Source organism: Salmo salar, chromosome 18 (assembly GCF_965601325.2).
Source record: "Salmo salar chromosome 18, fSalSal1, whole genome shotgun sequence".
NCBI lineage: Eukaryota > Metazoa > Chordata > Actinopteri > Salmoniformes > Salmonidae > Salmo > Salmo salar.
This window is the reverse complement of record NC_138308.1, coordinates 83082961-83110795: the sequence shown is the minus strand read 5'-3', so window position 1 is coordinate 83110795 and position 27835 is coordinate 83082961. Positions and strand designations below refer to the sequence as shown.

The 27835-nt window shown below is 44.8% G+C and overlaps 1 protein-coding gene across 6 annotated transcripts; it reads right to left on the bottom strand.

The window, feature by feature from the left end:
* Nucleotides 1–553: 553 nt before the first annotated feature.
* On the bottom strand, nt 554–26077 carry LOC106577853 (rho guanine nucleotide exchange factor 11). Of its 6 annotated transcripts, XM_014156246.3 has the most exons (43): nt 25423–26063; nt 23738–23991; nt 22395–22409; nt 21299–21390; nt 20603–20707; nt 20463–20512; nt 20279–20336; nt 19832–20025; nt 19452–19523; nt 18877–18984; nt 18694–18742; nt 17952–17989; nt 17757–17846; nt 17480–17548; nt 17250–17354; nt 17059–17157; nt 16864–16906; nt 15456–15552; nt 14642–14764; nt 14060–14083; nt 13720–13849; nt 13446–13539; nt 13243–13272; nt 12818–12947; nt 12487–12693; nt 12266–12316; nt 12014–12162; nt 11588–11728; nt 11174–11250; nt 9715–9840; nt 9262–9379; nt 7699–7847; nt 7002–7077; nt 6473–6655; nt 6156–6237; nt 5913–5993; nt 5650–5708; nt 5324–5494; nt 4958–5191; nt 3796–3897; nt 3135–3466; nt 2917–3049; nt 554–2719 (listed from the first exon to the last, which is right to left on the bottom strand). In XM_014156246.3, exons 2-43 carry the CDS (start codon nt 23770–23772, stop codon nt 2661–2663), a joined length of 4380 nt encoding a protein of 1459 aa, XP_014011721.3. In that variant the 5' UTR covers nt 23773–23991; nt 25423–26063; the 3' UTR covers nt 554–2660. The 6 variants fall into 6 exon arrangements, with proteins under 6 accessions (XP_014011721.3, XP_014011727.3, XP_014011724.3 ...); XM_014156252.3 differs by lacking the exon at nt 3796–3897 and having other exon boundaries at nt 25423–26077; XM_014156249.3 differs by lacking the exon at nt 13243–13272 and having other exon boundaries at nt 25423–26065.
* Nucleotides 26078–27835: the final 1758 nt, after the last annotated feature.

Sequence of the window (27835 nt, the reverse complement as noted above, 5' to 3'; positions counted from 1 at the left end):
ATTGCTGTGGGGACTTGCTTCCATTCAGCCACAAGAGCATTAGTGAGGTCGAGCACTGATGTTGGGCAATTACTTTCCAATTTATCCCAAAGGTGTTCGATGGGGTTGAGGTCAGGGCGTTGTGCAGGCCAGTCATGTTCTTCTACACCAGTTTCGACAAACCATTTCTGTATGGACCTCGCTTTGTGCACAGGGGCATTGTCATGTTTGGCTTCCTTGACTTAAGCCCTTGGCTACTTTCCTATAAGGCGAATACAGTAGGCTGTTCGGGGCAAGTTTTCCCAGGTCAAACCAATTGAGGCTGCTCGCTGTCACCTCCACAGCTCTCCTCCAAGTGGTCAACTTCAATGATTCGGGAGGCCCTAAAAGACAATACATTTGTCGGGCCCTTGAGAGAGAAATTGGCCCGATATTTCTGTACTCAATAGTGGATGTATAATGTGTGAATAAATATGCTTACTGGTAGCTTCATTTGATTAGGATCTGTAAATACTCAAGGTAGAGTTAGTTTCCTTCTCATATCAACCAAGGTGGGCGAGTTAGGACTCAATCCTTTTTTTCCCAAACCGTTCTTTTTAATGTCACATACCACATGAATCTGCAACAAGACTTAATTTCCCTTCTTCGCAGCTAACAATCTCACCGTTTATTAAAACGTGAGAGAAAAATAATGTACACTTTTTCTTCGTATCTACAAAAATAAAATCAAAAGGACTAAATGCTTTACAGGAAGAAAAAAAACAAGATTGTGATTTCTATATTACATAAGTGAAGGAGATTAAAAAAAGAGAAAATGATCATTAAAGACGTGTGTATGCGTACCGTAGTTTGTTGTGCAGTGGTTTGGCAAAGGGAGGAACCATCAGTTCTAACCTCTATACGAGAGAGGTGGTTACAGAACTCAAGACAGAAATGGAGGGAAAACAGACAAAAGACCAGAAGAAAAAGAAGTTACTCAAAAGCGTGGGTAAAGGAATGTCGCGCTACGAGACAGAATGAAAGTAAGAGTCTGGAATCGTCCACCATGCCGAGGTAAACGAAAAATCTGCATCCCCTCTGGAGATCCCAACACACACACTGTAGTGTCACAGACATATCGTACACTGACCACACACACACACACACACTGTAGTGTCACAGACATATCGTACACTGACCACACACACACACACACTGTAGTGTCACAGACATATCGTACACTGACCACACACACACACACACACTGTAGTGTCACAGACATATTGTACGCTGACCACACACTTAGAGGGTTAACAGACTTCCTCTCCCAATATACAAGTCCTCTGTGCAAAAGGTGTCTTTCAGTTCAAACCTATGAAGTAACATCCCTTCATGTTTTGTCGTGGCAGTACAGCAAACACTAGTCATGGTATAGTAGTATAGAGGAGGGGATTCACAGTATTACACACAATACAGTAGAGCGTTCTTTAGGAAATGATGACAACATGATAGACAGACATCTGTGCGTTCATTGAACATGTATCCTTTTTCGTAGTCGTCATCGCTGTATGTCTGGGAGTGGTGCTGTAGACGAGACAACAGCCATTCAGTAGAGAACAGTGTGGTAGTAGTGTTACCATGGCGCGTTACTGAGGTCACCGGGAATATGTGGTCGCTACAGACAACCCATCCCGTAGATGAGCAGCTGTACATACACGCAGGACCTGCTGCATACGTCAGAATGACTGACCGACCGCCATCTTGGTTATCCCTTAACAACAACAACAACCCACCTCTTCCTTCATCACATTTCTCTCCTCTCGTGAGTGATTATGAAACATATGCATAACATTAATGAATGATATTATGGGTGAATGAGGACTGTGCATGTTGTGATCTCTTTACTCCTTCCTTCCTTTTGGCCCAGTGCAATAAACCTCAATATATAGATATATAGACACAGTCCTTCGATCAGCCTCCATGGCAGGATGACTGTAAAGCAACCAGCGGTAAAGAACTACCATCTTGGCTCAAACTAGGTGCAGCTTTGACTCACAATGGAGCCGGTGATCTGTCCAGTGTCCTATCCCTCACCAAGCCAATCAGCTTTGGCGTATGGCTACATGACAGAAGATGCATTGTGGGTAAAGTGCTGGGTTCCTTCAGTTGTTATTTTGTCAAAACATCAGTCACTTCTCAACTCTCTCCCTTGAACCCTGTGTTCTTTTCAAAGTACACTAACTTTTCCTTCCAATGTAGCCAACCTTATTCTTTCCATTGAACATTTCATCCTTGACATTACTCAATTTAGATTCCTCTCACTTCTTGTACTCTCTTTGCTTCTGTTTCGTCACTGCTTCTCTCCGTTTCCCCCCTTCATCTGTCCATCCTCTCATCCCAGGACTCCTTCCTGTTCCGCAGAGGTCAGAGTTCACCCTAACCCCATGCTGAGGGCAGCCCCTTGGCTGTCAGGGGCATCAGTCCTGCATCAATTCCTGGTCTCCCAGGGCAACGCCAACGACATCCCGGTACTTCCTGGATTCTGCTCCCATGAGCAGTGTGTGCTGGGATTGGGCTGATGGTGAGGGGTGTGAGAGGGGGTTAGGGGGTAAAGGCTGGGGTCCCAGTCCATCAGTGTGTGTGTGCGTATGTCTACGGCAGGGTGGGGGTAAGTCTGTTAAGTCCTCGCTGAAATGACAACGTTAGAATCCAGTGGAGAGGATCTTCAGCTTGGCTGGCTCTGCTGGGCTCGCCTCCTTTCCTGGAGGGAGAGAGAGAGAGATGTCAATAACAGAGCTGATGTAAACACAGACAAACACAAACCAACAACCAGAAAGGTCCATATTGAATTTCAAGGTTTAAGAAATGCCTTTATGAAAAGGTGGAATCCAGACCAAATCTTTCAACAAAACCTCTTCTGTATGACCCTGACCTCTTCTATCTAACCCCTGAACTCACCGTCCCCCGGGTCCCGGTCCAGAAACGGTGTCCTGACGACGGTTGCCTGGATACGAAAGAGGTCACCAGACTCTGGATTGACAGGCGGCTCTCTCAGGGTTTTCAGTAGCTGGTGATGAGCTGTCTCTATGTCCTGAGGGGGTTATGACGGGAGAAAACGACAAGTAAAGATTAGCATGGAAATAACATCCAAGTGTGTGTGTGTTAAAACGCCTTACCCTCAGCTGGTGCAGCTTTCTCATCAACTCCTCGATGGTGTGGAAAATGTCATCCACGTTTTTGATTACATGGCTCTGGAGGCTCTTTTGTGATCGACTCCGCCCTTCCTCCCAACTCAGATTTTCCCTCTCCGATTGATTGTCCGCAGACATGATGGAAGCGACCTGCCCTTCTTTTTCGTGAGTCTGTACGGGCGATGACATCACTTCCTGTTCCAGATCAGGAAGTTCAGTGGTGGTCGGGGTGGGGGGGTCGTTGACCTCATCTGTGTGACTCTCGTCCAGCAGTCCCTCTCCCTGCCCTGTAGGCATCACCAGGTAGAACACATTTCCTGCAGCACAGTGGGTTTACAGAGTTGCAATGAGCACCCGCAGGAACAAAAGTCAATCTCCATGTTAAATTGACACTACAACTGTGAAATCTTATAGTATGCAGCTAGAGGGTTGTGTTCAGTAGGTATGACTTGGAAAACGTTTTGAAAAAGGAAAGTGAGTGTTCTTATTGGACAAATTCAGGAAGAACCATACGATCTGCGTTTCAAAATAGTTCTCTGGACACGACCCTGGTGTAGTAGTCACAAACCTCAGACAGACTTGGACCTAATGGAAGATATTAATGAAGGTTTGAAGAGGGCAACTAGACTGACGACTGGAGCATTACCCCGTACACTGGCCTCGCCTCTTGGCTCAGGTGATTGGTCAGAGTGGAGGGTGACATCTTCAGTGATGTCATCAGGGATAGAAGGGGAGCCCGCAACCACAGCTGTGCATAAGAGGACAGATGGAGTGAAAGAGTGAGTGTAAGTGGAGGGAGGTGATATTGTATCAGAGTGTGACAGAAAGAAAGATCTGAAAACCAGATCAGTTGAATCTAACAGAGGAGTGTGACCATGCAGATGGTAAAGGAGGAGTATGACCATGCAGATGGTAAAGGAGGAGTATGACCATGCAGATGGTTAAGGAGGAGTATGACCATGCAGATGGTAAAGAGGAGTGTGACCATGCAGATGGTAAAGGAGGACTATGACCATGCAGATGGTAAAGAGGAGTGTGACCATGCAGATGGTAAAGGAGGAGTATGACCATGCAGATGGTAAAGGAGGAGTGTGACCATGCAGATGGTAAAGGAGGAGTATGACCATGCAGATGGTAAAGGAGGAGTGTGACCATGCAGATGGTAAAGGAGGAGTGTGACCATGCAGATGGTAAAGGAGGAGTGTGACCATGCAGAAGGTAAAGGAGGAGTATGACCATGCAGATGGTAAAGGAGGAGTGTGACCATGCAGATGGTAAAGGAGGAGTGTGACCATGCAGATGGTAAAGGAGGAGTATGACCATGCAGATGGTAAAGGAGGAGTATGACCATGCAGATGGTAAAGGAGGAGTGTGACCATGCAGATGGTAAAGGAGGAGTGTGTAACACGCAGATGGTAAAGGAGGAGTGTGTAACACGCAGATGGTAAAGGAGGAGTGTGACCACGCAGATGGTAAAGGAGGAGTGTGACCATGCAGAAGGTAAAGGAGGAGTGTGTAACACGCAGATGGTAAAGGAGGTGTGTGTAACACGCAGATGGTAAAGGAGGAGTATGACCATGCAGATGGTAAAGGAGGAGTGTGACCATGCAGAAGGTAAAGGAGGAGTGTGTAACACGCAGATGGTAAAGGAGGAGTGTGTATTATCAAACATTCAGAAGTCATTCTGTAGAGTCTGACTTCATTTGATCATATTAGACACCAACGTGGCTCCACAAAGAAACAAGCAGTAATTTAATGAAAATGGACAACAATATTAGGTTACTGTCTAAATCGTCTGTCCTCGTTACCTTTCCTCACAACATGCACACAGGGGGACTCCACCTCCGAGGGCGGGGCTTCTGCGTGCTCAGCCTCCCATTGGCTGGGACTGACGCTAAGGAGAGTCTCAGAGGACGGCAGCCTCTGTTGGTCATTGAACGGGCTCCTCTCATTGGCTGCCTCGTTTGTGGGCGTGCCATCTGAGCCGTGACTCCACCCATCTTCTTCCAGGTCGCGGAAAATCAGCTGCCTTAGCGTCTCCACTGAAAAGGCAGAAAAGTGGTATTGAATAAGTGGAAGGTTGATTCTCAACCAAACACATTCTGGTAACGGTAGTACATACTTATACAAAATAATATTTTAATATGTTCAAGTCAAGTCTCTTGCTTTCTCACCGTCTTCAAGAGCTGCCTCTGCTAATCCAATTCGTCTCTTGACGTAGTCCCGCCCCTCACCGCAGAGGAAAGCCCCTGATTGGTCCGTCGGTGTGGTGGGTGCGAGCTCGTTGTCCTCATCATTAGGGGAGTCCGTCTCCATGAAAACCACCTGCTCCGTCATCGAGTCGCCTAGGGAGATTAAAGATCATCAATGTGATGAACGACAGAGCAGAGTAGGGGAATGATAGAGAATATTACTGTACAGAAATAAATATTTATATCTCTGTACTCACTATAATCCACTCCAAAAACATACATTTCCTTACTAACACAATTTGTCTCACCTGATTGATAGACATGGCTGCCAGTTGAGACAGGGGAAGCATTGCCAAGACTTGGGGAGCTGAGAGAGAGATAAAGGAGAGAGAGAGAGGGCGAGAGGAGAGAGAGGGCGAGGAAAGAGTGAGAAGACAGAAGAAAGAGAGAGATCAATGAGATGGAATCAGTACTGCTTAGGACAACTATAGCGAATGGTCTGCAATGCTATCAGAGTCTACAGGTCTTCAATGTTAATTGATAGAAATGGGCCAGTGTAAGGATTACTCACAAAATAGGTGTGGATCTGTTATTGGTCGAAGGTGAGGAGCCAGCAACCAATGAGATGGTCTTTTCAAGTTGGTCCTTCCAGCTGTGAAAAAAAATAAAATGGCACTCAAAACGTCCACTAAAGCTTTCCCATGTGATGAGTAAAATGCTGCAGGTTAAAATCCTGATGAACCTCTATCATGTATATTATCTGTAAATGAATCTATATTCCTGGTATAGATATGGATGATGTAGATGTGCTCACATGTTTTTCTCTGAGGACGTCCCCGCTACCAGTTCATAGATCTTTCTCTCTGTGGTGCTGATGACATACAGGGCCTTGTTGTCTGAGGAGGGAATCAGACACAATCAAACCATCATCATCATCATCATCATCATCATCACAGGGATAATAAAGCCATTATCTTATAATTATCTTGCAAAATGATTGAGATCCATTTTCTGTTATTACATTGTTGTTACAGCATTAAACTGTTGTCTAAATCTAACCCATATCACTGATTCATCTATACACAACCATTGGCCACTCCACACTTTGTCCCATAACCCCTGACCTCTAACCTGTGGCCACAGAGCGCACCAGGAGGGAGTCCAGCTGGACCACGGGGCTGAAGGAGGCCTTGGTGTCTCCGCTACCCCCTCCTCCTCCCCCCAGCCAGCGGGACGGGCAGCGCAGCAGCAGCCGGTCGTCTGGACCTCTCTGGAGCAGAACCAGCAGGTCTGACAGCAGCAGGGCCTGGATCTCTGAGAGATGAAGGAGAACCAGAACCACATGGTTAGAACCCTTACAGAAAACTGAACACTAGACCTTAGAACCTGCAGGTCTGACAGCAGTAGGGCCTGGATCTCTTGAAGAGGGAAAAATAATCAAGTCAAAGATAGTCACCCAAAAAGTCAACAAGGCACAAATGATTCAACTCCCAGTGTATTATCTCGTGAATGAAGCAACATTATAGCAGAATCAGAACAGTGACTCTAATATGGAATACATGTCTGGGACAGTGTCTCCCGGGGTCTCTCGCAGCTGATTCCTTTTAGCTCTGGACAGAGTAGCCAACAGAAGCTATCTGTGGAGTGTTGTGGGTCTTACCTAAAGTTTTGTCTTTATTGACTTTCCAGGTGAGAGGACCCTCATGGATCATTGTCTTACTGGTCAGGTCCAGACTCTGACAGGACAGAGGAAATCATCAGAACAGCGCTGTTATACTATGTGTTGGAGGAAGAGACTAACTTTGAAGAGGAGGAAAATACTAACTTTAAAGGGGAGGAAAATACTAACTTTGAAGAGGAGGAAAATACTAACTTTGAAGAGGAGGTAAATACTAACTTTGAAGAGGAGGTAAATACTAACTTTGAAGAGGAGGTAAATACTAACTTTGAAGAGGAGGTAAATACTAACTTTGAAGAGGAGGTAAATACTAACTTTGAAGAGGAGGTAAATACTAACTTTGAAGAGGAGGTAAATACTAACTTTGAAGAGGAGGTAAATACTAACTTTGAAGAGGTGGTAAATACTAACTTTGAAGAGGAGGTAAATACTAACTTTGAAGAGGAGGTAAATACTAACTTTGAAAAGGAGGTAAATACTAACTTTGAAGAGGAGGTAAATACTAACTTTGAAGAGGAGGTAAATACTAACTTTGAAGAGGAGGTAAATACTAACTTTGAAGAGGAGGTAAATACTAACTTTGAAGAGGTGGTAAATACTAACTTTGAAGAGGAGGTAAATACTAACTTTGAAGAGGAGGAAAATACTAAAAACTCTGAAGAGGAGGGAAAGGAGGTACCTTGAACTGTGGCGTGGGGTCCAGCCTGCGCTGGTATTGGTGGAGCCGTTGCCGGTGTTCAGTCTCCCTGACGACTTCATTGACGGCCTGCAGAATCCCGCGGCAGCAGGCCTGTGCCCGTTGGAGAGGCGGGAGGTCTGTGGAGCCAGCTGTAGGAAGACGTTACACCCAGTGTCATCACAACATCAAATAAGACCAGTTAGTTCAAAGCAGTAGCTACTCTTACAACACTACTAAGACTAACATACTCGCCTAACTACTAAGGCTAACACACTCGCCTAACGACTAAGGCTAACACACTCGCCTAACGACTAAGGCTAACACACTCGCCTAACGACTAAGGCTAACACACTCACCTAACGACTAAGGCTAACACACTCGCCTAACGACTAAGGCTAACACACTCGCCTAACGACTAAGGCTAACACACTCGCCTAACGACTAAGGCTAACACACTCGCCTAACGACTAAGGCTAACACACTCGCCTAACGACTAAGGCTAACACACTCGCCTAACGACTAAGGCTAACACACTCGCCTAACTACTAAGGCTAACACACTCGCCTAACGACTAAGGCTAACACACTCGCCTAACGACTAAGGCTAACACACTCGCCTAACGACTAAGGCTAACACACTCGCCTAACGACTAAGGCTAACACACTCGCCTAACGACTAAGGCTAACACACTCGCCTAACGACTAAGGCTAACACACTCGCCTAACGACTAAGGCTAACACACTCGCCTATCGACTAAGGCTAACACACTCGCCTAACGACTAAGGCTAACACACTCGCCTAACGACTAAGGCTAACACACTCGCCTAACGACTAAGGCTAACACACTCGCCTAACGACTAAGGCTAACACACTCGCCTAACGACTAAGGCTAACACACTCGCCTAACGACTAAGACTAACACACTCGCCTAACGACTAAGGCTAACACACTCGCCTAACGACTAAGGCTAACACACTCGCCTAACTACTAAGACTAACACACTCGCCTAACTACTAAGACTAACACACTCGCCTAACTACTAAGACTAACACACTCGCCTAACTACTAAGACTAACACACTCGCCTAACTACTAAGACTAACACACTCGCCTTACTACTAAGACTAACATATCACCTTACTACTAAGACTAACATATCACCTAACTACTAAGACTAACATATCCCCTTACTACTAAGACTAACATATCACCTTACTACTAAGACTAACATATCACCTTACTACTAAGACTAACATATCACCTAACTACTAAGACTAACATATCCCCTTACTACTAAGACTAACATATCACCTTACTACTAAGACTAACATATCACCTTACTACTAAGACTAACATATCACCTTACTACTAAGACTAACATATCATCAAACAGTAACCTAAAGAAGACCACTGGTGCTAAACTGTCAGACTATCAGTGTGTTTGATGTTGTCCAGTAACAGAGGGTACTTGGTGAGTATGAGTGTGTGATAGATTGAGTTAAAGAGAGAGAGCGAGAGAGAGAGTGAAAGAGTGATATGGAGGCGGATGATGGATCCTACGTACCCTCTGTGTGTTTGATGATGTTGTCCAGTAACAGAGGGTACTTGGTGAGTCTCTGTGTCTCAGACACCAGCAGGTCCTTCAGCTGCAGCCTCCTACAGTGAGGACTGGCCTCACACTCCTGACAATACCATCCATCAAACAATCAAATCAATTCATGGAAAAGCCATTGTGACTGCATGTATGTGTGTTACCTGGGTGATGCGCGTGTGTGTTACCTGGGTGATGCGCGTGTGTGTTACCTGGGTGATGCGCGTGTGTGTTACCTGGGTGATGCGCGTGTGTGTTACCTGGGTGATGGGTGTGTGTGTTACCTGGGTGATGGGTGTGTGTGTTACCTGGGTGATGGGTGTGTGTGTTACCTGGGTGATGGGTGTGTGTGTTACCTGGGTGATGGGTGTGTGTGTTACCTGGGTGATGGGTGTGTGTGTTACCTGGGTGATGGGTGTGTGTTACCTGGATGATGTGTGTGAAGCGGAGGTCTTTGCGCTGCTTGTTCTTAATGAGTTCCAGAGCCTGAGACTGCTGGCTGCACAGCTGGGACGCCTGCTCCTGAAACTCCTCCCCCGCCACGCCCTCAAACTAACACACACACACCGATATCCCAGTCAAAACACAACACAATATACACTGAATAGACAAAACATTAAGGACACCTGCTCTGTCCATGACAGACTGACCAGGTGAAATCTATGATCCCTTATTGAAGTCACTTGTTAAATTCACTTCAATCAGTGTAAATGAAGGGGAGATAGGTTAAAGAAGGATTGTTAAAGAAGGATTGTTAAGCCTTTTTGACAATTGAGACATGGGTTTTAGTTTAGTTTATTAATTCGACCATTTTAAAAAACAAGCACACATACAACTTAAAAGCCATACATGCACATGAATAAAATAATGGAGGATAACACACAATAAAGTCTGGGACTTATTTCCATTGTGGTCCTCTTGACACAAGATGGCTGGACAAGATCCAACACAGTTAAAAACAGTATGGCAGTGAAATAATAAAACAGAGAAGAAGAACATCTATCTCCTCATTCCAGTTACATCATAGGGGTTATTCATATGGGCACAGAGGACATCAAACATATTTTTACTTTCTTTTTAAAGCTGCCCAGAGAGGATGTTGTTTTTATGGGCAGAGGCAACTCATTCCATTCTGAGGCTCCAGTGTACAAGTAGACATGGATTGTGTATGTGTACCATTCAGAGGGTGAATGGGCAACACAAACTATTTAAGCACTTTGAACTGGGTATGGTAGTAGGTGACAGGCGCACCAGATGTGTCAAGAACTGCAACGCTGCTGGGTTTTTCACACTCAACAGTTTCCCGTGTGTATCAAGAATGATCCACCACACAAAGAACATGCGGCCAACTTGACACAACTGTGGGAAGCATTGGAGTCAACATGGGCCAGCATCCCTGTGGAACACTTTTATCACCTTGTAGAGTCCATGCCCCAACCAATTGAGGCTGTTAAGGGCAAAGGGGGGGGTACAACTCAATATTAGGAAGGTGTTCCTAATGTTTTGTTCACTCAATAAGCATATGATTGAAAACTATTGCACAGGTGTTATCAACAGCTGAGCCCTCAAACTGACCGCTAACAATGTAACACTCCATCTCACTGATGAACATGCTAACACTGTTAAATATGTACATCCGCGACCAATAACATTTGAGTTGAAGGGATAGTAAATCAAAGACTGAGGGAGGGATGGAGAGATTACATTTCTTACATTTTAGTCATTTAGCAGACACTCTTATCCAGTAGTGGGTTCATACATTTTCATACTGTTTTCGTACTGGTCCCCCTGGGAACAGAACCCACAACCCTGGCGTTGCAAGCACCATGCTGTACCAACTGAGCCGCACGGGACCAGGATGACGTGATGAGCTAGTTCAACTCACCCTGGCCAGCATGATGTCACCGATGCCCCGAACGATGGGAGATTCCCTTTTCTTCTTCATGGCTTCACACAGGCTCACTGCAACGCAATAACAACGGTGGAACAACGTTGATCAGACAATAAAAACATTGATCAAACACAATAACATTGAGCTTAACGTCAATGAGACTGACTACCAAATCAAAAGGCAACGCTAAAACAGTGCTTCTCTACCATGCAGCAACTAAATCCATTAAAACATATTATATTTACACAGCGATGCCACAAACGGAGAACCTCTTTAATGCAACACAATCTTATCAGATCTTCAAATCCACATTGCCTGAATACCTACTGACAGAACTGAGAAACACACACACACGCGCGCACACACACACACACACACACACACACACACACACACACACACACTGACCATGTAGTTGGTAGACCTGAGGCAGGTTGGGGAAGATGCAGGCCAGCTCGTCAGAGCTCAGAACACACCTCATCTTCTGGAAGAACACCTGATCCAAGACCCTGAGAGTACGCAGGTGAGACGCCTCTGTCGTCAACAACTCTGAGGAGAAGGGGGGGGAGGATGGAGGAAGGGATGGCAGGAGAGAGGAATGGAGGGAGAGGAAGGGGGAGACAGAGAGAAAAATGTAAATATAACAATCTAATATTTCCTTCTGAAAATAACAGAATAGAAGTTGTTAGTTCCAGTCAGATAGACAGTGGCTATGTTTAGACAGGATATAGGCCCAGTTGTAAATGTATAAAGTTGTCACGTGTTCCTCTAGGCCTGAATGTATCCTTGCACATTCCTCTGCTGCTACCCAAAGGTCAAGCAGTGGTTGTTTACCGTAGATGACGGCCTGTCGGTCCACCTCTCGGGGACAGAGAGAAGCCAGGACCTGAGGGGCCACCGTCTCCTGCCAGTTGTGACTGTCCACCACGTCGTCCTCTAGGGCTGGGGCGTCAGGGAGCAGGGCCACCGGGGACTCCTCAAACCTACACACGCGCAGAAGCACACACACAGAGTGAGAGAGATGTTTTAATATACTTCCAGGTCCATCAAAGTTGAAGACCTCAGTAGGTTGTAGTGATGACTTACTGTCGTCTAGACGACCGAGGGGTGTATGGAGGCGTGGGGTTCTCCAAGGATCTGAGGAGGAAAAACCAATCAGATCTGGTTCTATTCTGTTTTCTTTATTCTGTGCTACAATGCTGCTGCTCAACCCCCCGTCAGGAGCATGTGGATCCTACAGTGTGTTTCCAAAACAGTGTCTGTCTGTGGTTTCAGATGTGTGTGTGTGTGTGTGTGTGTAGTCTCACCGTGCTGAGCTACTGGTGGCTGAGGAGGCGGCGCTGTGGTGTAGGGGTCTCAGGCCCGGCCCATCTATCTCCTCCCCACAGTCCTCTATGTCCACGTCGCTACGGGAACGAGGGACTGTCTCCACTCCTGAAGCCCCGCCCCGCCGACGCCCCTCCCCCTGCGCCTTTAGAGACTCACTACGAGCCAGACGCACCGACACCATAGGGCTGAGAAAGAGACAGCGAGAGAGGAAAAGAGAAAGAGAGAAACACAGAAGTAAACATGTACAATCGAGACACACAAACAATTGTGCACAATAGACCTGACACACTCTCTCTCTCTCTCTGATACCTGTCCATACTGTCCTCTCCCAGACTGCTGGAGGACAGTCTCTGGAGGTCTCCCTCGGCCCCCTCCTCCCCGGGGATCTCTGGGTGGTTCTCAAACTGCTGGATGATGTTCCTCACACTGCCAGGACGCACTGAGAGGAGACGAGACAGGGGGGACACACACAGAACATTAAATCAAATGTATTTTATAAAGCCCATTTTATAAATCAGCAGTTGTTAGAGTGCTTTACTGATACCCAGCCTAAAACCCCAAAGTGAAAGCAATAACAGTACATCAAGTCTCTTTGGATTAAAAAAAAAGTGTTTGCTAAATGGCATTTATTATTATATATGATCATGTTTTAAAATAAGCTGAGAAAACACTGAAAAAAAAAAAGATTAAATAAGATATTAAAAATAATAAATACAAATAAATGAATGACATACCTTCAGTGGGCGACAAGGGGACATGGAACGCTGGCAAATCAAAGTGAACCAAAATAAAAAAATTAGACAAAACAATTATCAACGAGGGTCAAAACGAAGAATGAGGTAACGGGAATTAAATCATACTGTTACGATGAAAACAGAATGTGTGTGTGTGTCCGTCTGTGTGTCTGTCTCAGCGGTGTGTGTGTGTGTGTAGTTACTGGACTGGGAGGTGCTCCTGGGCTTGCCGATATACTTCAGGATGGGGTTTCTCTTCCTGTCCTCTCCATCCTTCTCTTTCTTTGCACTGCTCAGCTGTAGAAGTAAACAACAGTAAAGCTCTGTGATGTAAAACAATCATTTCAAGCACAACTTGGACATTGAGAACGTTTTTTTTTTGCATAGTTAAAAATTCAAGCAAACGTTTCCTATTGGACAAGTGCCTACTGATTATGACCCAGAACACAGTATTCGACCTTTGACTCCAGCTCCTACCTTCTTGGTCTTGGGGAAAAAGGCGAGCCACTTCTCCTTCTCAGTGCTGAGACCTGGAAACACCCTGGAGTCCCTCAGCTTAATGCCGGAGTGACGGAGGTACAGCAGCACCGCAGAGGCTAGAGGAGAACTGAGGAGGGAGGGGGAAGGAAAGAGAGAGGCAGTGTGAGGGCGAGAGAGAGAGGGGGGGAGAGCGAGTGTCAAAAAGGTAACGGGAAAGAGAAAGAAACGGGGGAAAGAGAGACAGAAAGAAAGTGGGAGACAAAGAGAGGAAGAGAAAAAACAGAATGGAGAAGGGTACGTTTACACAAACAAACAAGCATTATTATGCTTTTATTACCTTCTGTCGTCTTCGTGCTTCGAGCTGCAACACACAGAAAAACAACTGTTAGCTTCTTCCCTCTCGCACTCTTCTGCACAAAAACAACAACCTCTTTTAATAAGGTCTCTGGCTTAGTTCCAAAGTGGCTCGGTCCTATTGAACAAGGTGCAAAAAAAAATGAATCCTTGCGACCTGTTTTGTATCTACCTAGCAGTGAGTCATGTGATAGGAGTGAGTAGGTGTGTGTAACAAACATCATGTGGGTAGGGCGGCCGCGGCTCGAGGTTACCTGCAGAGCCTCCCGAGTGATCAGTGATCACACTCTGACCTTTGGTACGGTGAGATGTTGAGGCTAGTTGAGCTCCCTCTACTGTCAGCTGGCTCGGTCACTGTCCTACCGTAGCTACTGTTTTGCTACGCTAACACTGAACCATCGCAGCAAAGCACAAAAGTAACAATGTGTGTTATTTGTTGCCATCTTAGCAGTCCTATTTCCTGTATCTCCCTTAGAATGCATTGCATATATAGGGGCCCAGAGTTTTTCCTGATAAGGTCACATGGGATAAACATGTTGTATGATAGCTAGACGTTCCAACTCACAGTATCTCCCAGAGAGCAGTGACCTGTCTGTCCACCACCTGTTTCTCCTTGGCTGGGTCTCCATCCAGCTGCTGTAGGTCTCCCTCTCCAAACAGAGAGCCCAGACCCATCATCTGCTTGTTCCTACACAAACACACGCGTCATACCACACAAGTTCAAAGGTCACACACACAACCTTCAATACACACAAACTACAGCTGGGACGATAAACTGAAAATGATCCAAACCGACCGATCCACTCGTCGCAGGCATTATGCTGATATCGTTCCCGAGCTGACAAGGTTAAACTACGTCGTTCTGCCAGTTAACCCACTGTTCCCCGGGTGCCGATGACGTGGATGTCGATTAAGGCAGCCCCCCCCCCACTCTGATTCAGAGGGGTTGGGTTAAATGCGGAAGATACATTTCAGTTGAATGTTGTACAACTGACTAGGTATCCCCACCTTCCCTTTCATTACGATAAGTAGCCCATAACAGAGAAGTGTGAAGAGTGAAATAAGTGTGATAATATGGGTGATTGTTAATGGGACAGTTGATGGCTACAACCATCACACTAGTAGTAGTAGTTTAAAGGATCATTTAAAACCTGTGGTGCACATGAATGTTCTAAAGTTAAATCGATCTATTCAGGCAATTTATCACAATCTGGTTTTTGTCCATATCGCCCAACTCTAACAAACACAATAACATACACACGGCCATTATCTGCATTTAGCACAAGCCTCAATGCACACACCAATGGGTTTCATATACACAGTGTCAAACACAGACACCCCTCCAGATGATTCAGCTTGTCCCATAGACTGTACTTTACCTGTAGTCCTGTATTTGGTCCTGAATGTCAGGCAGCACCTGCTGTTGGAGCTCAGACAAAGGTCCCCTGATGTCCTCCTGGGCATGGAGACGACTCTCTGAAACAGGACACAACACCTCACAGTAAGACGTACTACAGACTGAACTGGAATCACAACCCTGTACTGACAGAGTTAAGACTGACCACTTTACACAACTACCATTACTGGTCATGCGCTGGAGGGGTTTGTAAACTACCATTCAAATCGAACCCAGTGTGTTAAGGCAGATGGTTGTAAGTCTGACACCATAGAGCTGAAATCAGGTGTTCCTCAAGGATCCATTTTAGGTCCCCTGTGGTTTATTATCTAGATCAACAACATTGGGAGACATACTGAGACTAAAGGTGTACATTTTTATGCAGGTGACACTGTTTACTTATTAAGTGGCAGCAATTTCCCTTTAGCTTTTGACAAAGCTCAAACGGCTTTAAAACATCATTCAACAGAATCTGGAAGATTTGAAGCTTGTTCTGAATTCCTGTAAAACAAAATGCATGGTATTTTCCAAGAGTAAACACTCTGAAACCCATGTAATTAGTACCTTGGAAGGACATTCTATAGAGCATGTCAAAACGTACAAATAACTGGTAGTTTGGGTGGATGAGAAGTTGAGCTTGTTTTTCCTTTGCCGCCAGAAAATAGTTGATTAGTTGTGCTTTTCTCTCCGTGTTGGACTATGCTGATACTGTTCATGTGCAATCCTCAAGCTCTATACTGAAGGCTCTTGACTCTGTATCATGGAGCCTTAGTTTTGTCACCAATTTCTACAGTGCTTTCGGGTGGACATCACTAGCAACACGCAGGCTCAAACATTGCTCATTTTATCTATCCTCTCTTCTAACTCGAAATTAAAACAAGCTCTGATCTTAATCTTGTTTTATGCTAACAGTCCAAAAAACGTTTACAGAGCATGGAAAAATGTCATTTCATTACTCAGCCCCCTGGTCGTGGAATTCCCTCCCAGCCAACCTAAAACCCCAGGACCTGGTGTCCCTGGAGGAGGTCAAAGGTCAAATAGATGAACAGGTTGTTGAGACATGTAGCTGTTTATAGTTGTCACCCCATGTCACTAGTTTGCGTTGCCTTCTGTAAGGAAGCATGTTGTTTTACTTCACACACCTGCCCACACACACACACAGTTTGTTTGCGGTTGTATTTGTGCTGTTGCCAGTCTTCTGTCTGTGTTGTCCGTTTTGTCTTACATTGTTGTTTTTTATTGTAACCCCCGTCCCCACAGGAGGCCTTTTGCTTCTTGCCAGGCCATCATTGCAAATAAGAATTTGTTCTTAATTGACTTGGCTGGTTAAATAAAGGTTACCTCAAAATAAAACCATCACAGTAACGTCGGTATGTTGACTTGAATCTTACCTATATCAGTCAGGTACTCTTCTCGTACTCTGATTTTTAACGGCTGAAAATTAAATAAAAAATGTAAGGAACCGTTACTACAACCGTTACTACAAGAGTACTTTAAAATCTTGCAAGATTATTAAATGGTCCTGTCTAATTGATTAAGACTAATTCACTGAATTAATTAACTGAATAAACCAATGAGAGACGCACAGCGTCAGGGTCCAGGAAGTGGGAGCAGATCTGAGGCGCGAGGGCACGGGCGTCTTTAGGGCTGGAGCCCAGGTAGGCCTCCACCGACAGGTAGAACAGCTGTTGTAGGGAGACGACACACACACCAGATTAGTTCCCATGTAAGAGGTGGAACAACAGTCAATAGCGGTCCTTAGGGTCAGAGTACTGACCAGTGGGTTGGGATCCAGTAGCTGGCTGAAGACATATCTCATGAACACCGTCATATGGGCCGGTCGCGACTTGAGAAGCTCTACGTCCTGAAATGGACCGTCCATCTGAAATAGGGAAAGAGAGGGAGAGAGACGTAAAGAGAGAGAGGGAGATTCATATAGTTCCACAGATGTGAGATGCAGGATACGTAGATGAGGTAAGTGATGTTTGCTGATCAAGACGGTCTCACCTCATTGAGTGCATAGCTGTCGTCCTCTTCCTCCTCTTCCTCAGGGCCAATGATCTGAGTCTTTCCAGCCTGCCAAGAGACATGTCACAGAGGTCAGGATTAGGAAAATAAAACCTTTGGCGTGTGTGTGTGTGTGTGTGTGTAGGAGAAATTGTTCACATCACTGACTCAGACTAGAGGGTATATATGCAGCGCATGTGTGCAAATCTTCTCACTGAATCAGAATGTGTGTGTGTGTGTGTTTGTGAGTGGAAGAGTGTGTGTGTGTTGGTATCACCGAGTCAGAGAAGGTGTGTGTGTCGGAGCCCTGTCTCCAGCGTAGGGGGGTCCTGAAGAAGGAGGGGGAGGAGTGGGGGCTCTCACAGGTCTGGGGGAGAAGGGGGTGGAGGGGTGAGATGGACCATCTCGCCCCCCCCTCTCTCTCATCAGTCATTCATAAAGGTCTGGTGCATCTGGTGCTAACATTACTTACCTCAAAGTCTCCTTCACTTGAGTCCACCGACAGCCGAGCTGCCGATAAATGAAGAAAGTATATACATTTGTACAGTGGTGGGAAGAGTACCCAATTGTCATACTTGAGTAAAAGTAAATACACCTTGGACACTGATCCTGATAGAAAATGACTCAAGTAAAAGTTACCCAGTAAAATACTACTTGAGTAAAATGATTTGGTTTAAAATATACTTAAATATAAAAAATAAATGTAATTGCAAAAATATACTTCAGTATCAAAAGTTAAAGTATAAATCGTTTAACTTTCCTTATATTACACAAACCAGAGGGCACAATTTTCTTGTTTAATTTTTTTTTTTTACTGATAGCATGGACTCCAACACTTAGACATAATTTACAAACAAAGCATTTGTGTTTAGTGAGTCCGCCAGATCAGAGGAAGTAGGGATGACCAGGGATGATCCCTTGATAAGTGCGTGAATTACACGATTTTCGTGTCCTGCTAAGCATTCAAAATGTAACGACTTCTTATGGGTGTCAGGGAAAATGTATGGAGTAAAAAGTACATTATTCTCTTTAGAAATGTAGTGAAGTAAAAGTAGTCAAAAATATGATTAGTTAAGTACAGATACCCAAAAAAGCTACTTAAGTAGTACTTGATTTATTTAAATTGTTTTACTTAAGTACTTTACACCAGTGCATTTGTATCATAATAACGCACACAACTCAGAGAATCATAGACAAACAAATCCTATACAAACCATCTCCTGCTATTACATAGTTGGACACAGCTTCGGGGCGAGTTCCATCCTTGAGAGACAAAGAAATAACAAAGACGTTATAAACTAAGGTAATGGCAATCTAATATATAGTATCTAGTGGGGAAATGAGAGATCTAGTTTAGTGTTGTTAGGGGTCTGTTGTCATGCACACAGGCATCTCACCAGATCTTGCTTGATTTTAACCCGCACTTGTTGGGTGCGCCTCTTGGCACTTTCGATTCGCTCCTCCAGTGATGGGGAGGGGTTCCGTGACAGCTCCTCCATCAAGTCCTGCGGGATTGGTCAGAGTGACATTATCAGAGGCACTGATAATGGTCAAGGATGATTGGTCAAACTAAATAGATACTCTCATAAGCAGTGTCCTTACCATTGCATATTCAGTGGGCCACAACTTTACAGCTAGAAATGCAACATATAGAACAGGTCTATATTCCAGATCAGTGTCCATTCTAAGTGGATTTGATTGTACGGGTTTGCAACATTTCTCCATATTCCCAGGTTTTCCAAAAACCTTGGTTGGAGAATTACAGATTTCCTCATAATTCTCTACTGATTCTGGGAATCGTTTAACAGACTTGAAACCCTGTGACTTACATTTTTTATTTTCGAATTTTCACTTCCTTGTTTATATTGTCACGATCAGCAAGGCCCCGCCCCAAAGGAATTTTCCAAGGGCGGGAAAAACCAGACCCCGCCCAAGCGCACCCCTGAAAACGAGCACACCCTATGACTGTTACCTGGAGCTCAGCCTCTCCCTGTTCCAACATGTTCCTGAGGATCTGAGTTGCGTGTTTCTGTACATCTAGGTTCTAACACAATGACAGAAGAGGAGAGGGAAAAGAAACGTTAGGCTCCTCCTTGTTGACCCATGTTATACCACATTGGTTTGAACATCTGGTCAGTATTATGGTCAAGCTGGTATACCAGTCAGTGTTTGTAAGACAATGGTCCAGGAACAGTATTTATAAAGTGTCTGAGAATAGGAGTACTGATCTAAGTTCAGGTCCCCCTTGTCCATATAATCTTATTCCTTATGATCCAAAAGGTAGAACTGATCCTAGATCAGTACTCATTGTCTGAGACACTTTATGAATACAGACCCAGGTGTGTTGCTCACCTGTAGTGGTTTGTTGATTCTTTGGGAGGGGGTGCTGGTAAGTCCGGGGGGCAGGGGTGGAGGTGGTGGTGGCGGGGCTTCACCCCCCAGTGACGTCCTCTGATTGGGTAAGAGGTCAGCGGGGAGGGGTTGTAGGACGAGGGCGGCTGCTGAAGGGGGCGGTCCTTGAAGTGTCAGGGCAACATACGGCCCAGCTGGAAAGAAAGAAAAATAGAAAGAGAGAGAAAGAAGGAAAGGAGAAAGAAAGAAAAGGAAAGAAAGAAAAGGAAAGAATGAACGAAAGTAAGTGAGAAAGAGAGAGAAAGAAAAAGAAAGAAAGAGAAAGGAAAAAAAGAGCAAGAAAGATCATTTAATAAACAGCTGTTGGCAACGACATTTCACTGACAGCATAGACCTAAAGTCAACATAACCTTAACCATCATCGTTACAGATACCAGTGACACTCACACTTGATGAGCTTCACCACCTCCTGGTGAGACATGGACGAGACCAGCGAGCCGTTCACCTGAGAAAAAGAGAGAGAAGGAGAGAGTAAGAAAGAGAGAAGGCAGACTAAGTCTGCTGATTGTATTGAGTCTCTGATGACCTAGACAGAGATGGTTTTTAGTTTAAGTTTGAAATGAGGAGTAACCTTTATGATTCTGTCTCCCTCGTGGACCCCTGCCTTGACCGCTGCACCACCTGCATGAAGAGACAGGTGAGAAACATGCCAGAACCATCATAGAAGACGTGTAGAAATGGAGTCAGTTACTGTGTGGGTGTGTGTCTGACCTGGTCGGACATTCTGCACCAGCTTGATCCTCTCGCCACACACGGTGAAGCCAAACCCCAGCTGGTCTTTCTGTACCACCACACATCTCTGAACCAGACCTGGACCTGAGAGAGGGAGGGGGAGAGAGAGGGAGAGGGGGAGGTGAGCAATGCGAGAGGGAGATGGAGATAGACAAAGGGAGTTGAAGAGAGCGATAAAGAGGGAAAGAAATAGACAGAGAAGTAGAGAGATGAAGAGGGAGAGAGGGAGCGAGAGAGATTAACAGAAGACCATTCAAGTCAGTTGGGCATACCATGAACCAGTACTAAACTGCTATATGAAATCACATTTTCAAATCAAATTTTATTTGACACATGCGCCGAATACAACAGGTGTAGACCTTACCATGAAATGCTTACTTACAAGCCCTTAACCAACAAAGCAGTTCAAGAAATAGAGTTATGAAAATATTTACTAAATAAACTAAAGTAAAAAATATAAAGTAACAAATACATAACAGGTCTATATACAGGAGGTACCGGTACCGAGTCAAAGTGCAGGGGTAGAGGTTAGTCGAGGTAGTTTGTACACATAGGTTTGGATATGCCACATCTGTGCTACAAACCTAGCCTCAAAATTACCAGACGGATGCATGAAACATTCATGTAAGCTTGTGAGATCAGGTGGCCTGTGCGGCTACTACAAACCCCATGTACCTGTGTTCTCAGGTGGGATGTCAGCTAGAGGCTCCCTCTGCAGGCCGCTGGAGGTGTTGCGCTCCGAGTCTCCTATCGTCAGGCTGCTTAGCCTGGAGGGAAAAGCAGGACATGAGGAACGTGAGACAGAGTAGGGTGAAGTCGCCCCTAGACGCTTGATCTTGGGTCCGTTCAGCATTTCCCCCCACCAATGGTTAAGGTTAATACTGGAGGGGAAGCTGATCCTAGATAAGTACATAGGGGAAACGTCACCCCAGAGCATGTGAGACGCACATAGGCTACACTGTGGAAGGAGGGCATGAGGAAAGAAGGAGAGGGATGTCTGGCAGGAGGACGGAGGGCGTGAGGAAAGAAGGAGAGGGATGTCTGGCAGGAGGACGGAGGGCGTGAGGAAAGAAGGAGAGGGATGTCTGGCAGGAGGACGGAGGGCGTGAGGAAAGAAGGAGAGGGATGTCTGGCAGGAGGACGGAGGGCGTGAGGAAAGAAGGAGAGGGATGTCTGGCAGGAGGACGGAGGGCGTGAGGAAAGAAGGAGAGGGATGTCTGGCAGGAGGATGGAGGGCGTGAGGAAAGAAGGAGAGGAATGTCTGGCAGGAGGACGGAGGGCGTGAGGAAAGAAGGAGAGGGATGTCTGCAGGAGGTAGGAGAAGGAGGGTGTGAGGATAGAAAGAGAGAGAAAGGAGGGATAGACAAGATGAGATGGAGTGAGGTAGTAGGAGGAGAGAGTAAAGAGGAGTGGTATAGGGCAGGGACACACAGGCTGCATCTCAAGTCGCCTTTGCCTGGATCCTATCCCCTTGCCTCCTTCTCAACCATATTGGAGAAGGTCCAAGATCCCTCTCCACTCAGACCTTCTTCTCCAATACATTTTGAGAAGGAGGCGAGGAGAGAGGATGTGAGCAATTGAGGAAAGGTTTATTGAGCCAGAGCTATAGGTGGGTGGAAGGAGAAGAGAGGACACCAGGGGGTAGATAGATGGACAGAGTGCCAGGGCTTGGAGGAGAGATCATGTGAGGAGAGACTGCTGGAAGTAAAGTGCCGTATTGTAATCTGTGCTTAGTTTCTACGAAGCTCAACAAACTGAGCAGAAAACTCACCAAGCAGCAAAAGGGCTGAAAGCGAAGCGTCAGAAAGAGAGGGAACAACAGAGAATACAGAAAGGGACCAAGAGAGAAAAGGAAAGAAAATCAGTTTAGGATAAAGCAGAAGACTTAAATTGGAGAAACACTGACAGACAGGAGATAGGGCTGGGAGATGTGGCCTTATTTCAAACTTATGGGCGATTCACAATATATAAATATATATATATTTTTGAATGTTCTCTCTAAATAAGTGTTGCTGTACAATTAGAGGTCAAATACACTGCATTTCAAACAGTCACCAATAATCTAATGAATTCAGGGTTTGTGAAGTTATACCTAGGCTAAATATAAGCCTTCCACAACAATAAGACCCACTAATAATTTAATGATTTTTATCAAAATAGTTTAACCTCTCCAACTGTTTGAACAGCATGCTAGCCTGTCCACCTTGTTCAGATGTTGAAATCAAGTGGCCTACCTTATTCCTCAGAATGAGAACGAGTTGCCAATTCCTTATGTAATTGTGCTTTATACTTATTGCACATTTATAAAACACAGACTAGACAGCTAGTATAACAGTATTTGGCTAAAATGCTGCTAGCAGTACGTGGTAACCAAATGCAGAGTATTCGTTATACAGAATCAATGTTAATTGATACTCTCGTTTTATTAGTGTCTGTTCTGTGGGCAATTTGAGGAGTTGAGACTTAAAATGGAAGAGTTCATTTATCCTCTATTACAGCAAAATAATGTCTCAATGTGTTTTGGGGTCCATATGACCTACTCTGCTGGACCAAACCTCAAATGCAAATAGCGGAAGATGTGATCTCTCAACATTGAAGAAATTGTTCTTAACTGACTTGCCTAGTTAAATAAAGGTAAAATAAAAAATAACAAAATAAATTGTTGGCGTGAGGCAGGGGGAGGGGCTTGGTGTGTGTGTGTAAACCATTGAGGAAAAGGCTAAGCTAGAGGTTTCACTCTCGCTAAAATATGTCCAAAATAAGCTGCGTTTCTATAGGCTTATTTTGGACCTAAACTTGTCGCCTGCCTTCCCGACTTCGGGACAAAGATTCCCAGACAGACAGACAGGCACGCACACAGAATAATGGGCAGCGAGCCATAAAGGACGTCACATAAAGGTGATAAAGCTGCCTCCCAGCTGAGAATAGCCCTGTACAGAAGGCTAAGCTGAGGGGATCCCAATTTAACACAACATCCAACAGAGATGCACAAGCTTACAACTAGGCCTTCAATTTGAAATGGTAGAAGCAATAGGCTAATTAAGCGATAAGCCACGAGGGGCTGTGTGTGGTATATTGCCAATCATTCGCACCATCACCAGCAGTCAGTCCTACCTGTCCAGTGTTGAGGTGGGGGTGCGGAGACTCATGGCTGCAGACGGCTCGAGTGCGTCCGTGTCCTCTCCTGCGGTCCAATTATGTCACAGCAGGGTGACCATCTCCTTTGTTCTTCAAATTTCTTTCGCAGAGTTCCACAGTGCTGCCGCCCGCTACGTTTCAACTCCTCACATCAGCTAGTGGGGAGCTTATTCCGTTCAGAGAGCGCTCTGAGCATCTTCCTCATGTTTTCACAGGCAATCTCCAAGTACCTTACAGTAGACAGTTGAAATGGGGACCCCGGCAAATTGATACAGTGTTAGAACTATCTAGTGCCACAGGAAAATATTAGAAATAGATGGTGGGTGGGGAACACCTTCATGCAAGATGCATGAAATTCAGACACCACTGACTGCAATATCTACTTTGTTCATTCAATCTTAAGACAGTGTCATTACATTGCAATCAACACTAGCAACATGAAAAAATTAATTAAAAAAAAGATTTTTTTTTTTTTTTTAAAGGTATAAGGCTTTAAAGGTTGGGTTTCCATGTCTTTTTTTTTACTGTTGTTTTTATTTCTTTACTTATCTATTGTTCACCTAATACATTTTTTTACTTAAAAATTGCACTGTTGGTTAGGGCCTGTAAGTAAGCATTTCACTGTAAGGTCTACACCTGTTGTATTCGGGGCATGTGACCAACTTTAATTTGACGTGATAGCTGTCCCAATAACTTCATCAATGATGTACTAGTGACAGTGATGCTTGGTTCACTGTCTGATATCTATGTAAACAGCTCCTATTCTATTTTCTGAGACACATCAGCTAGTAAGCATCCAAAACGAATGACACAAATGCAATTCAAACTAGTATCCCGACATTAATATCATTCAAATCTAAATAACGTTTGAAAATATATTGTTCTACTTTATTATGTTGACACTGCCAAGCCAATTTACGTCAGCTTGACAACTACTCGCATTATCCTCAGTAAATTGGTTTCCATCTCCTGCGAGCTAAATTTAGTTACAGAATCCTTAATGCTCGTTTACAGGTGTGGCTCTCTTGGAAGACCAATATTACATTTTTGTCTGTGTTAGAACTTGGCTAAACGCTCAATGTGGTCCAGTGAACTGTTCCAAGAAGTTGGCTAACTGCAACATTGACATTGTACAATTCAAACCGTCTCGTTCAATACATGCATTGGTGCAGATTACCTAGCTAAGTTTCCAGTTTGTTATCTAGCTTGTTTGAGAGAAGGCTATCCGCTGTAAACAGAATGGCATCTGACCTGACTGGACGTTGCACTGCAACACTACACCACTAGCTTGCCATTGTGGCTAGAAGCTGGAGCCTGTGTATTGCTAGTTAGCAATGCAAAGTTAGTTAGCTACTTTGCCAGGGCTAGCTGGTGGCATGTCAGTGAACGATGTAAGGAAATGTTTCTGATAAACTATCCCAAGCAGACAAGCGACTAGCTAGCTGATGTTATAGACATCCAGGATAACATGCAGTGATGTTTGCTAGCTGACTAGCTAACAAGTTAGCGCCTTACATCAAGTTAGCTAGTTTGCTAACTAGTTAGCCATAACCATAAGGCTGGCTTACCATCATTTCAAGTTCTATAAACAAATATTGTTTTGATGTAAATGAAACACTTGCTGTTGCCAACAAAATGACGGTTATTACTGCAGCACTCACTTGTGTAGAGAATACTGGTTTTTTGATAAGCGAATGATGGCTGGTTACCAACTAGCTAGTTAATTCTGATAGAGGCCGAATGCCATCCGCGACATCACGTACGCTCTGTGACCGGACACAACGCGTTCTCGTCGGTCGTCTATGACGATGACGCGACAGGGGTCCAGCTGAAGCTAAATAATTAGCCTGCCACTCAAGTGCATTCGCAAGCTAGAATCTGAAACGCAGCGACTGAGGCCAGTTATCCCTCTGGAATGTAATAATATGTCCAGTGCCCTCTTATTCGTACAATGTGTTCATTAAACTCGCATTCATTTCTTTCTGGAAAGACAGTCCATTCGATTCGTCGTAGCTTTCCAAACAACTCGCTTCATATGATCAAACTGGTTCATTCCATTAGGTGAGATCCCATTGTCCTATATTTCCTAACATTCCCTGATTAATACACATTTCTGATTGCATTAATATGTTAATGTATTTAACTGCAGCCTTCCAACCGATGTTCCATATTATGTTGTTATTAACCAATCGAAATCCATTAGCTAGCTAGTCCTCTCCCAGACAGTATTTGGTAGTTGTGTATGGATATCACACCATGTCCCAAGAGCAAGACAAACACAAGACGTCACCAACTGGTCAGACTCCAGTATTGCAACAGTCCATACAGAATTAATCAGAATGACCGGTATTGTATCAATACAGCCTATTAACAGCTAAAACGTTTTGTATAATTTGTTATTTATTAATGTTTTTAAAGAACAGTGTATCAAGATGGAAATGACCTTTGCGTTGGTGCAGTCAGATCTATAGGAGGCATGCTCTCTGATGGGAGGCAACAAAGTGTTTGTTCCATCGGAAGATGCGTCCCCGTCAAAACATTCCCTCGGTGAGCTTCCACCACTTCTCCACACATTTAGGCCATGTTCAGTTGTTGAACGTTGCCATGAATAAACACAGGCACATGCATGTGTAACCGATGTGAAATGGTAGTTAGTTAGCGGTGGTGCGCGCTAATAGCGTTTCAATCAGTGACGTCACTCGCTCTGAGACTTGAAGTAGGGTTTCCCCTTGCGTAGCAAGGGCAGCGGCTGTTGTGGCGCGATGGGTAACGATGCTTCGTGGGTTGTCAGTTGTTGATGTGTGCAAGGGTCCCCGGTTGGGGCGAAGAGAGGGACTGTTACACATGCACACACAATAACATACACACGTACACATGGATTTTGTGTTGTGGATATTTACATTTACGTCATTTAGCAGACGCTCTTATCCAGAGCGACTTACAGTAGTGAATGCATACATTTCATACATGGATATGTGGTACAGTAGTAGAGTAGTGGCCTGAGGGCACAGCCCACACTTAATATGTTGTGAAATCTGTTGTGAACGTATAGTTATGTTTTTAAAATGGTATAACTGCCTTCATTTTTGCTGGACCCCAGGCGGTGTAGGCACAGGACCCTATGTCTGCAACTGGGGGCTGAACCAGGACACAAAGTTTTGGAACGTTTAGATATGCAGTATGTGTTAACATGCCTCGCCGACATGTAGAACAAGGAATCATTGTCGGTTCTATTTGTATTTGTATTTAAACTGAACAATCAGGGGAGAAGAGCCTTGGTCAGGGAGGTGACCAAGAACCCGATGGTCACTCTGACAGAGCTCCAGAGTTCCTCTGTGGAGATGGGAGAACCTTCCAGAAGGACAACCATCTCTGCAGTACTTCACTAATCAGGCCTTTGTGGTAGAGTGGCCAGACAGAAGCCACTCCTCAGTAAAAGGCACATGACAGCCCGCTTGGTGTTTGCCAAAAGGCACCTAAAGGACTCTCAGGCCATGAGAAACAAGATTCTCTGGTCTGATGAAACCAAGATTGAACTTGTTGCCCTGAATGCCAAGCGTCACGTCTAGAGGAAACCTGGCACCATCTCTACGGTGAAGTATGGTGGTGATGCTGTGGGGATGTTTTTCAGCGGCAGGGACTGGGAGACTAGTGATCAAGCGAAAGATGAAAGGAGCAAAGTACAGAGAGATCCTTGATGAAAACCTGCTCCAGAGCGCTAAGGACCTCAGACTGGGACGAAGGTCACCTTCCAACAGGACAACGACCCTAAGCACACAGCCAGAGCCCAGACTTGAACCGATCGAACATCTCTGAAGAGACCTGAAAATAGCTGTGCAGCGATGCACCCCATCCAAGGTGACGGAGTTGGGGAAGATCTGCAGAGAAGAATGTGAGAAACTCCCCAAAAACATGTATTCCAAGCTTGTAGCATCATACCCAAGAAGACTCGAGGCTGTAATCACTGCCAAAGGTGCTTCAACAAAGTACTGAGTAAAGGGTCTGAATACTTATGTAAATGTGATATTTCTGTTTTTTATTAGTAATACATAAAAAAAAATGTTTTTAATAAAA

What these genes read in the sequence shown, in the direction of transcription:
- LOC106577853 (XM_014156246.3), bottom strand. Translation starts at nt 23,772, where the DNA reads ATGAGTCTCCGCACCCCCACCTCAACACTGGACAG. An exon ending in CAGGAGCACCTCCCAGTCCA is followed by an intron (nt 13,273 to 13,445) that starts GTAACTACACAC and finishes TTGATTTGCCAG; the next exon opens with CGTTCCATGTCCCCTTGTCG. An exon ending in GGTGCGCTCTGTGGCCACAG is followed by an intron (nt 6,238 to 6,472) that starts GTTAGAGGTCAG and finishes TTCCCTCCTCAG; the next exon opens with ACAACAAGGCCCTGTATGTC.